The 14466-nt window shown below is 42.0% G+C and overlaps 1 protein-coding gene across 1 annotated transcript in view; it reads left to right on the top strand.

Moving 5' to 3' along the window:
* Positions 1–14466, top strand: part of LOC120844901 (4-coumarate--CoA ligase 1) — a 44907-nt gene that overhangs the window by 24739 nt on the left and 5702 nt on the right. The window contains exons 4-6 of the mRNA XM_040216902.3: positions 7017–7219; positions 8464–8632; positions 11341–11613. Of these exons, the coding sequence (XP_040072836.1) occupies positions 7017–7219; positions 8464–8632; positions 11341–11613 (645 nt within the window). The remainder of the gene's footprint in view (positions 1–7016; positions 7220–8463; positions 8633–11340; positions 11614–14466) is intronic.

Here is a 14466-nt window from a genome sequence, read left to right as displayed (position 1 = left end):
GAAAAAGGCTGTAGGCATGGCTGCTCCAGGAAGTTCCTTTGCATAAACAAGAGATATGATTACAAGAAAGATTGAGGCACTCAGTACCTGTGGGGCACAATTTTCTTCCATGTTACAGGAAGGTTTTTGAATAAATGTGTCTCTCAGTAAGTTTCGGAGTCCATTGCAAGCTAATCTCATGGATAGAACAATGAAGTTCAGCAATAGGAGACCGCTCAATGACCTCATTTCCAATGCAAAGTTTGTAATCTTTGAGATGGCTCTTGGTTGTTTTGGGAAGGTGCGGAACATCAAAGACAAAGTAAACGTGTTCGTGTCAGCTTCAAAAAATGGCTTATCACCACACACACCAAGCTTACGTTTGAAGCCCCCTAACCACAGACCACAGCCTTTACTGTGAAGCCAACAGTCTTAAAGGGGCGATGCACAGATATTTGTATTTTGCGCAAATACCGCTTAGAACGAATCCCTGACGTGAATGATCCGTAAAATATACCCGTTCGTTTTCACCACACGCAATCGAAGTCGAATAAAAAAATTAAAAAAAACGAGCAGAGTTCACCCCCTCAACTCGCAGCCAGAACAAGCGGCCCCGTGATCTGGAGCCGATTATATGCCGCCAACGTTGATCATAGTCATGCGCTGGGGTTGGCAAGGCACAGGACACGCGCTGAGTTCCAGACATTAGAGAGTTTTAGTAGACCGTTTTCGGTTTCCCGCTCCGCTCTATGGAAAGCGGAGTCGCCATCGCGCATGCGCGACCCGCTCTGGGACTTGAGCGTGGAGCGTCAGCTCCGCTATCGTCGCCATTTTGAGAAGTACGTTCCACTCTCAGTAAAGGTTCACTAGATGGTGCTTTTCTGGTAAGGTGGGTGCTCGCTATATGAAATCATGCTTGGGAGCGCGCTTGACCCTTATGAACCTCGCTGCACTAAGAAGCTGCGCAGACTTTGTTTCAAAAGGCGTCCCCCAGAAAACGTTTCACGGTAGTCAAGAACCTCTGGCTGCTTCGGGAAATCGCTGGCCGCAATCCTTTCACGGCCCCTGAACGGTGGGGACAGGTGCTGCCTTGTCTAAGCCAGCGGGCTCGATTTTTCTATGCGAGATGACGACGACGACGACGTTGACAGGATGACACACCGGGCGACGGCGATGTCTCAATCTGAGCCCTTGGCCTCGGTTCCTCGGAGGCGGCAGCTTCTACTTCGGTTGGACTACCTCCTTGGAGCATGATTCTTTGACCCCAGTGGACCCCAGTGAGAAATAGCGCCATTATGTTCCTGGTGCTCCTTCATGCACTGATCGAACGGCGTGCAAGATCCTTATAGCTCGCTGCTCACCCGCCCAACCCGCCTCCACGAAGTCTGAACTTCTGCGAATCGGACTGCCACCCTCTCAATACCAAGAACCCATGTCGTCGTCATCTTGCACGTATATACTCATCACATTACCATGTTCCCTAGACGCGGCACCGCGGGCCTCGGTGGTACGGGCTGCTGCTTTCCGCGGTGCCGCGGCTCTCCGGAGGCAAAAATTAAAGGTTAAAGACCAAAGACTAAAGCAGTCGGCAAACGGACAGATATTTTGTTTGGTTACTTCAGACAGCAAGACAGTGAAAATTAGCGAAAGTGAGTGCTCCATTTATATGTATATTTTTCCCCAATGAATTGAGTCTTTTCTTCTTCGTATGCTTCGCTTTGTGATAGGGTTGCCTTGGTGTTTATGTACACTGCGCGACACTGTTGGCGGGAGCATTCAATATCCTGTTTTTATTTTTCACCTTAAATTCGAGGGGCTGGCATTTTCCTATTGGTGTGGAATAAAGCGCTCGTCTGGGGCACTAATCTGAGCGACAAATTTTCGGCTCTTTTAATAGCTGTCAAAGAAATAAACTGCAAATAAAAGCGATTGTTTCGTGTTCGTATTAACAGTGGAGCGCAGTGCATGTATCTGCCTTGGGGGGGGGGGGGGGGGGGTGACAAGAAACCATTTTGCTTCACTATACACTTCTTTTTATTTCTTTTGTGTGTTTATGAAAGTGCGTTTTTCAGCTTAAGCTCCTGCCCAGTTTCTGCCTCACTTGTGCTACGGTCTTTTCTTGCAATAGAAGGACACGCAACATAGTCTACTCTTACAATGCTGAATTCAACAGTGACACTGTAATTTGGTTAGATGCAATATTCACACGCACATCTGAGAAGTAAAATGGGAGTCGTTAGTAAACGTTTTTTATTAAAATATTTCTAGATGCCTTTCAGCCCAGTTGGACAGGCATTTCGCTCAGTACAAAAGCTTGAACATGATTTACTGTGATAATTTTATGTATTCTAATATTAAACAAACAAAAAAATGCCCATGGTCTTTGTAGGTTTCGTCCAGCCGTCAAATTATGCCGTCTGCGCACATCACTGCCTGGTGCTTCACGACGAGCACCCTCTTGTGGTCTTGTTCTAATTTTTTTGATGGACGGCATATGGGCATGCTGTGCGGTCAACAAAACCCCAACAGTTGTTCAGGGGCGTTCCCTTGTCCTTGACAGCCTAATAAAAAAGACAAAGAAAAACACTCTTACAACACGGCAGTATTTAAACACTACCAAAACATGTGATATGGGACTTGTTACTCCTCTAAGATAAAGCGTATTCCCATTGTGGGGTTGTAAAAAACTGGGTATCGTAAATTAATATATATATATATATATAGTTGTTCCTTAATTCTGCCAAGGTTTGAGGCCGTCAAACTGTGCATGCGAGGCCCGCTACGCCGGAATTCAAAACGAAACTTCTGAAAACTGTTCTAATCTACCACTATTGCTTAGAAGTCCAGGGTTGTGTTTGCTAAATTTTGCATTGTTTATGCCTGTCTGGTTTTCACCAGCCAAAAAATTGACGTGGAATATTCTTTCGACCGTTATTGGTAACTCTTTTCAAAATACCACCGGGTAACATATTCGGCTGCCATATTTTGGGCATCGCTTTTAGTGCGAGACTTATGACAAGAACCCATTTCATATTCAGTATTGACGCAGCATTCGTGTCTAATACATTTAGACTCGCATCCGCGACAAACAATGACGTAGCTCTCTTGCTCCCTAGACACTTGGCCAAAATAAGGCGGCATCGAAGACTAGCGGCACCATGGGTTGCACTTTTAAAAAGGCTGCATTCAAGTTTTTATTATTTTCTAAATCTACCAAGGAAACCCAACGCAAACATTTCTTGGGGAAAGTTAAACCATTCAAAAGTTGCGAGCGAGTGTGAATAAATGAAGCTGAGGGGGAATGGTTTCTTTGGTGCAGCTTGCGAGCGCTATGCTCGTGGTCAGCTTTCAGTGGCATTTTCGACAGGAGGGCGCATGCACAGATATAATCGTCGTTCAAGCACGCGCACCCGTACATCTGACTGCATAGCCATAGGACGTCCACAAAACGCGACGACTTTACCGACGCCGTGCTGGTTGCAAAGTGATACTCGTTCACTTCGTTTGATTATGCTGTTTTGTGTTACATAGAACTCAAATCGAATGGTTTACTTTTTACGCGCGGTGCGTACGCTTTACTTCTTGATTCGACCTCTTTCAAGCTGAGGTCACGGTCAAAAACATCGACGCGAATTGAGTAAGTGCAGCCATCTTGAGATCTAAGCGATCACGCTAAGGACGCTGAGGGCAGTCCGCTCTACAACTTGTGAAGCGGAGCGCACGCTCACTCCGCTTAATATACTCTCCAACTCAGAGCGGGCCACGCATGCGCGGTGGGGACGATGCTTCTCGCAGAGCGTAAAGTAGAGCAAAGAGGGCTCATAAAAGTGGCCTACTAATACTCATAGATTACGAACGCGCTCGTCGTGACTTCTCCTGACACTGCCCATGTACACCTTTAGCGTATAGAAAAAAGTAACTTTTCACCAGACAGAGCAGCTGTGCTAGAAACAATGGAAACGCGAAATTTACACGAACAATGCAGGGTCTCACCTGTGAGCACAGCTCTAGTTTCGCCAGCGTCAACCACCTATGTTTCTTCATGTCAGCGAGCAGGTGGCCGAACCTCTCGTTGATGTGACCCACGATGAGGTTCACAGAACTGAAGAACACCGACAAGTTCCGTCCAAACGCTCATCCAAGTAGGAACAGACGGTTGGGATAGGCCAGTCGAGGAAGAACCATGCAAAGCGTCTCGCCAGATTGGCAACACCCTGCGCCGATCTGTCGGGTGCTGGTATTTGGAGGCCCGCATGCAGAACAGCCAGGTCCTTCTTTAAGCAGGATAGCTTCCTAAAGGGTTTCGTTTCTACGTTGGAAATATCCAGCAAACCGCGTTCGGAAAGGAAGCTTCGGCGCTTGATAGCACGAGGGATACGAATCATAGATTCGATGTCTCGCCAACTTAATCTCGTTAGTAGAAGTCTCCTTCCTTGAGAACAGCGGGGATTCATCGTGCAGATGCCTTGCTAGCCTTGAGCAACACTGTACTCGTACGCAAAAGGATGTACTCGCAACGCGCAAACTTCGTCCTTTTCTCTTATTTTTCTATTTCGAATAAGTAAATCTGTTTCAGTTTTAATTCGAGTGGAGGAGAAGCTACAAGAGCGAGTGCCGGCCTTTTAGCGTCCTTGATAAGCATGCGCGCTCGTGCAGTGCAAGTACCGTTTAGAGCAACATGCTCATGCTTATACCTTCGGCTTCACTCGCACACAAGGTGGAACAATTACATTTATATTTTATAGCTTAATATTTCTTCAGGTGTGTGCCTACTATTTTGTGCTCATTATTGTCGCCTTCGTTTTTACTACCTCTACAATCACGCTCCCTTTTACTCTCTTGGTGTTAACGCTTAGGTTTTTTTGCCTTATAGTACTATAAACGTCCACTTGTGGGGCTACGCAAGCAAATTTTTCGAACCCGCTCAAAACGCTCTTACGCTGAAGAAAAACGCTCTACTAAAACGCTTTTTTGGACCTCCGCTTTCCATTCCGGCGAAGCGGGCCGCGCATGCGCAGTTTGGCACCCTCAGAGCGGAGCGGAAGATGAAAACGGTCTACTAAAACTCTCTATTGTTATGGTTCGGCTGTTGTCGTCATTGCAGCGATTTGACACAGGACACTACCCGAATGTTTCTCGAGCTATCGATTATCACGAGCCCAAATCGAGTGTCCTCGCCATGCTCGGGTCCAATCTATGAGCGTATTCAAATGTCGTCACTGGGCGGTACTGCTACCGTGCAGCTATGTCATCAGGTTTATCGAAGGAGAGATTGAATAAAAACACTGGGTTTTGTCCTCGAAATTACAGCGCAACAGAATAGTTTCTTGGTCAGTGGCGTTGCGTGCGAGTATCCTTGAGTCCCACTAGTGCCAGTAAGCTCGTGTAAAGTGAAAAACATTCCAATTGAATATCATTGCACCGCCCCTTTAAGCTCCCGAATGAGAGAAATGAGGAGACTGCGTTAAACAGAAGACGTTGTTGGAGTGTGCACAACATTGTGTGCAAACGCACCTCCTGGAAATTTCAGACAGCATAACAACCAAGGCTCTATCTGCAATGTTAGAGGTTCGTTCAACACCGTCATCTGTTAACCCATGGACAATGTCGTGTGCAAGGTCGTAAGTTAAATTCTTTTTTTAAAACAATGTCATCGAAAATCAACATGCACACACGTTCAAGTGCAGCCAGACAGCCCGGCAGAAACAACAGCACGAGAAGCTCGAACCGATCGGCTCCACGAATTCACGCCGAGCATGCGAGCACGCGGGCGGTCATGCGTCACCTTGATTGATGCAAAGTCGACCGAACATGATGCAGCAGAAAGCACAGATGGACGGCACGCACGGCACAGACGAATGACGCAGGGACGAGCAGAGGCCATGCAGAATGATGCAGAAGCGACGGCGTGCAGGCAGGCAGGCCATGGCAGGCGCCATTCATCACGTGGTTTTTGTGACGTATTTGATTTAATCTATTTAGTCGTTTTAAGTACTTTAAACAATTTTAAAGCATTGCCATTTAAAAAATAAATACTTTTCACAGAAAGAGTTTTAATTAATTTTAACCACATTGTAGAAAAGCGCCACGTAGCGGAGGGTATGAAACGCACTATCTGGGCCGCGAATCGGCTCCTGTGTCCTCTCTTTACGTTTACTATATTACTCTATGCCCCGCTCGCCTTGCGGAATCCCTTATGTACCCCGTGGGTTTCTGGATCGTTCGGCGTGGAAGGTTTGGCGCGTAGAACATTCCAACCTCGAATCAGCAAGACGGTTCTCGAATTCACCAGAACATCACATTACAGTGTCAACAAAAATGTGTAGCCGCGGACAGGAATCGAACCCTGGCCTTGTGCGTGGAAGGCAAGCGCGATAACCGTTATGCCACGCGCGCGCTGCCCACCTGGCCAGCTGCGCGCGCGGCAATATATGCCATTTCCTATAATAAAGGGGTAAATCTCGCTAACTGTGCTCCAGCTAGAGGACCCATCAAGGAGTGGACTGCGACTGTTGCACGGGACCTACACCACCCAAATTGAAGCATGCAAACAGCCTCGCCTACCTCCTTGTGACGTCATCCTACCCGAATGGTGTCAACTCACCAATTGCACTTTGTCCCAAAGCCGAGCGTCCTCCGACGATTTGGATAAACGCGAAGTCCTTCTGCTCACGACGCCGCGCTCGTGACCCTTTCTCTGCAGATGACATCAGTGCGGTGATAACGTATAAATGCTAGTGCCCCAACTTTGATAATTCTTCGTGGTTTTTGTTCGCCACACTACCAGTTACAGTCATAAAAGAATATAAAAAGAAAACTTTACTACGCATCTAGTTTTTTTTTTTTTTTTTGGTTTTTTTTTTCGTTAACTTAAAAAAAATTAACCTTGTTGTTCATTCCGAGAGCGAGAATCTATCGCTATTTGAAATGCTTGACAGCTCTATTGCTATCGGACATATGCATCTATTATGTTATTTCTCCGTACAACGAAACAGAACGACTAATATAGTTTTTTTTTTTCTTGCTTGGATTCGCAGGCATTGTTTTGCGTGGGAAGCGCGCCCAAGTTCATCAATGTTCTCCAGTTTCAAGAACTTTCAGATACCTCATTCACGCCCCACGTACCTACTGACAACGAAGAAGAGGTTGTGGCAATCCTGTATACGTCAGGGTCAACGGGTCTTCCGAAGGGCGTGGAAATTTCGCACAAGGGGTACTGTTCAGCGTTTCACACCTTGAGGTATGAGCGCTGATCGGAGTGTTGACAACTAACCAGAAAACACAAAGTATATGATGTCATACCGGCAGCCTTTTTGCTTGTTTCCGTATTTGTGTACGGAAGCAGGCGCATTCAGAATATATATTTTTTTAAGTCTAATAAGAAAGACCCAGGAGTATAATGTACATTTTGCTTAAAGCAACCTTAAGTTAAGAATATCCCTTTCGGCCTGATCGAGCACCCACTTATTTTATTCACATGCGTAATGGTATATTGAAACTAATAACTTGTGTGACATAAAAAGTGAATTATAGCAACCAAATTTCACCCTCCATGAACCACTTCATAACGCTGTGAAGCCGATGGGGAACCAGTATCCTTAAAAACCCCTAAAAGTTTTTTTTTTAAACAGGCTGGTTGGGAGACGCGTGTCAAAAAAATTAATTTTACGCGAAAAAGATTTTTTGAAAGGTATTGACGACTAGAGATTTATTTGAAATTCTGCGCGAGAAATCTATGAAATCTATGGGTCATTCCGGAATTACCATCTCGATCGTGAGGGCGAAGCTAATCCAACTCTCTTTTACGTGCCCGAAATGCCGAGAGAGAAAACAAGTGGAAAGGAGGCCACTGTCGAGTAAATCACGTCTCGCGCCGTTAATATTCCTTCATCATTTCTTTTTTTTTTTGTAAAATTAATTTTGTGATACACGTTTCCCGCCCAGACTCTTACATTTTTTTTTCTTTTTAGGGGCTATTTAAGTATTATCTCACGAAATCAGTCACACTGCGCAGAGACACTCAAATCATGTTAAGCTCATCACATCTAAAAGTGCGTGAAAGAAACATGTGTGCCGCATTTTCATGTGTTGTTTGTTAGTTTCTTTGTTTATTTGATTTTTGCACGTTTTACAACCAGATATAGTGTAAAGAAGACTGCATTGTAAAGAAGGTGTAGAACACGACGGGGGATTACGGACGGAAGTGCTGGCCCTTCGCCGTCCGTAATTTGTTTGTCTGCTCTATCATATTGTTTTGTTCATTTCTGTCTTGTCCTCTCTGCTGCCGGCCGGATTACTATATACTACGTTATACAATTATATTCCTTTATACTACAATATTACTTTACATTAAAATATACTATTTTATACAAAGAGTTTAAAAATAACTTCCAGTAGGCAAAGAAATCTTTCCTTGAGTTTTTAGGTGGCTGTATTTATAATTTTTTTTTTAGTTCCTATGCACCGTTTTTTTCTGGATTTCAGGCCTGCTGGAGCTTGCACTGAAGAGGATGTCTTCCTTTGTTGGAATCCTTTCACCCACGGGGCGGGTTTTGCAATAGCCATGTTTTGCATGTTTTCAGGAGCAAAAGTAGTCATAACCGATCCTTTGATTCCGTACAAAGCTTTCCTGCAGGTTCTCAAAACTCATGAGGTGAGAAATTTCGTGTGAACATAAGAGTAAAGATAACTTCTAAGAGAAAATTATCTTTGTCAAGCGGCATAAATTTATCACGAAGGAGCAGACAGTGACTCAGTTGCATGGTAAATTTTAACAGAACACCGCTTTCCTATAAAAACGAATGTTGAATTGTATTATAGTCTCAAGACACTAAGCTGAGTGACGCTGTTAATTTTCTTTTTATGGTAGTAAATTCGGAAAAAAACCGGCCGTAACGGGAGTATAGTCCGTATTTCCTCGTTTTTGTGATTTCTTTTTTTTTTTCCAAGTAAGGACTGCGTTGTTTTCAACATTGAACGGGTGTCAAAATACGCCAACGCATTTATCAAAGAGACGTATCTATGGTACAACCACTCTCCCGGTTCACGGGATCTTTATTATTCATTTATGCAGTATTTACCTTCAGAGAGCATTACAATGTATAAAACAAATCTGCAAACAAAAATGTATGTCGAAGCCAAAAAAAAATGAGTCTACGTACGTTGTAAAATAAAAATTTGATAAAACGAATCTGCAATAGGTGAAATTAAAACCACGAAATAGAGACTCTAATTAAAAGAGAAATGGGTGTGAAACGAATATAAAAAAGCACTTCAAAACCACTATAAAATTGACTATAGATATGACAGCTTAAGTGGACAGCAGGTCGAGATAATAAAATGCTTGTAAGCGCCGCACAAAAAACGAACACGATTAAAAAATTACTGACCTTGGCAATGACGTAGTAAAAGAGTGACACGACATTCAGTGACAGAAGCACAAAAGGAATGTCTAAAGATGCCCAAACACCATAAAGTATAGAATTATAAAGTACTGGCAGTCAATGTAAATGTGATGTCATGTTCTAAAGGATATTCCCCAGCAAGACTTTTAAGAACTAAAATGCAAACTTGATAGTACTTTCCATGATGTGGAGAAGAATGACGGCCTGATATTCGAATTGTTTTCCGTAGTTTGTTTTGATTGTTTTTGCCTTTCTAAGCGTCCGTTGAATGGTGTGATAAGGCGCTGCGCTAGCTTGTTCACATGAGCTGTGGCTTGATTTGCATAGTAGGTGAAACAACTTACTCTAAAACAACTGATGTCAGGCACCCTTTTGTATTTAGTTCGCTACGGGATTTTTTAAAGAAATACCTGCAGCCTATTGCTAAGGCTGCGTTGATATCCTTGTAGCTACGATGAGGATAATGTCGACCTAAGTTTAATACCGGTCACGCTCAATCATTCATTTTCGAAGAATTGTTAAAAATGCAAAAGCCGGTGAACGCCGTATTTTTTCACTCAATACCGAACTCGCCAAAAATGTGAAAACATTGGTATGCTCGTGAAACTTGTGGAATAACCAGTTTAAAGCGAATACAGTTGTTGTCCACGACAATTTCGTATACGGAAACACCAACGCGTGCTACTCTCTAAACTTCACAGAGGAGTTCTCCGAAAAAAAAAGTGAGTGACAGATACCAATATTCACTTTTGTAAATCCGAAAATTGCAGGATTTTTTAAAAGAATCCCGAATGGTCGAACGCAAAAATCAACGCTGTCCTTTATTTCTCTCTCCATCTGATCTTTGTTTGTTTGTAGCACGTCCTTTGTATTGGGTGTAATGCCAAGATTATGAATATGAGTAATTATACATTTCTTTATATTAAAGCAAAATTTTTACTTTAACAAAAATAATCGCATACGCTCGAACCATTTATATTATGGTGATTTAAATTAAAATGAAATAAAACGTTCCCATGAACCAATCTTCAAAAATACATATTTTTTCTATTTATCGCTTGACGATCGTTTCCCCATTTTCATGAACACTTATCTTTTATTCCTAGCAATAAAGATTCAAGCAAGAAATATTTATATCACTATTTTTTAAAATCGCATCAAGGTGCAAAATCTCTTTTCTACATGACGTGTATTTAATAGCCTACATAATACTTTAATATATTGAATCTATTTCAATGACACAAATTTAATTGCCCTAATTTTTAAACAAAAACATGTTGTGTTTTAGTCCTGCTCGTGAGTTTTTATATACCACAGCGCAAAAAAGAAGTAATAACTCTTGATTTGCTTCTTATTAATGCATTCGTACACCTTAGAGTTAAAAAAAAACGTTAACATGCAGAAAATAAACTGATTAAACTAACCTACTGTTACTCATTAGCTGGTCAGATTTATTTATCCGGGTTACCGCCTGTTGAAACTGCAATTCTTTCTTATACCTAGCAAAATAATAATTATATAAAAAGAATAAGTGAGAGGAAGCAAACTTGGTCTCTCATTTCCTTTGGTCGTAAGTTACAGGGCTTCAAAAGGGGAGCCACTTTCTAGGGTTGAACATTGCTTGCCTCATATCTGTTGGGGCCAATGACATTCCTCTAAAGAAGCTGTGGGAAATTATTTTAATGGTTACTTAAATCGTTTACATTCCGAAGTTCGGTATGTGAGTAATTTTTGTCCATCCAACTTACAATCCATGAAATATACTTTGATCCAACTGTTAAGCCGCTGCAGAATAATGTAACGCTATTTAAGTTCAGAATTCCTTAGATTTACAGCCAGGATTTCCGAAAAACAGAATAATATTTTTGGGACCAGAACGTTGTATTCCTTTTACAGGAAGTATCTATGAAGAACTTTAAACATGGCGTTAATTTTGTTTCTTTTTTTAATCTCGCAGGTATCTTTTTTTATTGGTATCGCAGGATGGATGCAGCATATTGTCAATGAAGTCAGAAAAAACAACGATAGTGTGCCTCGAGTAAAACAAATCTTGATAGGTGGTTCAGTGATTCCGCCTAAGCTTCTACGGGAGGTTCGTGAAATCTTCGACGTCGAATCACTTCTCATTGGCTACGGCTTGACTGAAACGTTTGGCTTAGCGTGCACCTCACCTGTTGGACAAATTGCCTTCGAGAACAGCGCAGTTCCTCTTGCCGGTGTTAAAATCAAGGTATGCCTGAAACTTATCGGATGGTACAAGTTTTCTTTTCGTTGGGTTTAAAATCTGCCATAACAGTGAAGAGTTCCGTTTCTTATATATTGACGAGGATCAGCAAGTAAATGATTACAAGCAGCAAAGTATTTTTTTAAGGATAGCAGGTGCGATAAAAAGGTTCCGAGGCTAATGTGGTAGCTTAAAAAAAGAAAGAGATGCGCCCGCAACATTCAAACGTGGGGGGTCTTTTTGTCTCATTGTGCCAAAGGGCCTCGTTCTTTGAACATTTGGAGCTGCGTTACACGAGCATTTATCTTTGCTCTCGCTCTGGCTTGCAGCCTATAGTGATATCGTCATTGCGCACGTGCACGTGGACACAAGAACTGGCATAGCGCAGCTCCAAACGATCACATGACGTCTATACCTTTAGTATGAGACGCGAAGGTCCTTGCCTTCGAATGTTGCGCGCGCTTTACCATGATGCCCTTGTTTTAGGCTACGAATTGAGTGTCGTTGCTCTTTGATCAAACCTTGCATATGATTACTGATATCTGTAGAAATCCACAATCAAACTTTAAGTTCTCATGAGCTTATACACCTGATAATCAGGGAATACTGCATTGTAATGTGGTTAGGAGCTTACTGACGTTTAACGTAACATTTTAGCATCGGTAGACCCGATGCCTCGAGATACACCTCGCAATGCATGCATGTATGTACGAATAAAAATATGACGCTTAAAACTATCTTGAAAGTAATTTAGAACATTTTACATTTATTTGAGAACGTGATTGCGAACAAATATTTAGTGAGCACGAAACGACTAAAGTCTCCAGGAAACTTTAAGAGAAGAAAATATATTGCCTTAATGACAGAATTTAAGTATTAGAATTTAACATGGCCTCACCTGAATATTATGATAACATGGCTAAACATTCTTTTTACTTTTTTAGATTTCTTACTGAAAAAGAAGTGATGACAATTTTGTGACTTATTTTCTAAGAAAAATTCAAAAGATAAAATGATTCTTCTAGAGTTATCTATAAAAATAAATAAAAAAGAAGTCGTAATGACGTTACTTTTTAAGTTATTTAAAAAAAATTGACATTGTTTTATATTGCTTTGTAAAAAGTGAAAAAGTAAAGTTTTATTATTTATTAAAATATTTAGGACATTTTTATATTTGGAAGAAGGTTTTGAAGAATAACAGCTGACATATTTTGAAAATATTGAAAGGTAAAATATATTTTCTGCATATTTATCTCTCTTAGCATATTTGTAAGAGTTCTAAATGACAGTAGGTTGGTTTGCACTTTTTTTTCTTCTAATTTAGGATATTTTTTTAAGAATCACAGGAGAAAGGCAAATCTCCCTTGTCATTCCCTTTCTTTTTACTATTTAATAAAACTTTCTGCTAACAAGTCCGACGTAACAAAACTAAAATTAAAGATATGTCCCACGTAACGCAAACGTTTGCTGTGCCTAGCGTTACGTCCGAACGGACCGCTGAAACGCGTTAACCGAACCCCGTTCCCCCTCTTTTTCTCGCCCATTAACTCTGAAAATCGATAACATTTCTTCTAGGAACTGTTTTTGTGGAGGTTGTTTTAGCGACTGCGCCGAATTATTATCAGTTGTGCCAATGACTTTTAGTAAGAGATAGAGTGGACGAACTTCGGAGCACTGTTGTCCATCTTGACAGACTCCCGAGAAGGAGATCGGACACTCATAACCTTAATAAGTGATGAGGATTCACCGGATAAATGATGGCCTTCATTATGCAGGCTATATAAGGCTCTGTAGCTGTACACAGGACTGTGATTCTCGTGTTGAGTGCTTCATGGGGTTTTTTGTTTGTGGTCCATTCTAACGTCTATTTGTGCAATGTGTATGTACCACAGGGACATATTTCCTAACGAAGTCCAAAATATAAATAAAAGATCGAGTTTTTATTAACGTTAATGCGCGCTGTTCTGTCAAACAAAAGCTAACAAAATTTATGTCAGAAGGAATTCTGAAAACTTTAAGTGGCCAATTTTAGCATACCTCAACAAAGTTTAAAAAAAAAAGTTTCAGTACGATTTCAGTAACTTTTAACAGAAATTCAGAAGAATTAACTATAGATTTTTGTAAAATGTGTTGAGGGTGGTTCACGCATTTGCTCTGTAGAGTAATCGTGTGTGCCCTCGTCACTTGTAACCGCCTACGACAAGAGGTCCCAGAGAGTGTGAAACTGCTCGACCGGGGTCATGTGGTTTGTGTGCCACGTTTTGAAAAACTATCTGCAAGGAGGTGACGAAAGCGTTGATCGTCTGCGAGTGTCTCTGCCTTTCCGCCTGCTTTCCTTCTCGCCACTTGACAACGCAGCGCGTGCGCATTTGCGACCAATCGGAGCGGGAGGTGTCTGCCATTTAATTTAAAGCACTCTTCGTTGTTGTCAGAGGGACTCTCTTCAATCTATGCTTTCTATAGAGCAGTCTGACACACTGACGCCTTCAGTGGAGCAAAACACTTTCGATCTGTGTCGAAGGTTCCCTGTATTTGGAAGGTCCAATATACGGTTGCTTTGGAACAAATGGTCGCGTAAAGCAATATTATAATTGTTTTTGAAGTTCGCGGTAAAAGGTAATGCCTAAAATCAGAAAATATATATGCATAACGAAGGTGTTTCAGGGTTGCCCGATAGACTGCGCCGTCGTGCTGGTGAAATATCGTCGTGCTTCAAACACCCCGGGCAAGGTTTGGGTGTTCGGAACTCCGGGGACAGGTTTTTCAAAATCCGATGTTGTAAAGCTGCAGATCGTGGATGTTTCCGTTCACTTTGTTTACCAAGGTTTTTATGACCAGATACGGCCTACTGTATTTCAA

Source organism: Ixodes scapularis, unplaced genomic scaffold (genome assembly GCF_016920785.2).
Source record: "Ixodes scapularis isolate PalLabHiFi unplaced genomic scaffold, ASM1692078v2 ptg000225l_1___fragment_3__unscaffolded, whole genome shotgun sequence".
In the NCBI taxonomy this organism is placed as follows: Eukaryota; Metazoa; Arthropoda; class Arachnida; order Ixodida; family Ixodidae; genus Ixodes; species Ixodes scapularis.
This window is presented reverse-complemented; position numbering and strand designations above follow the sequence as displayed.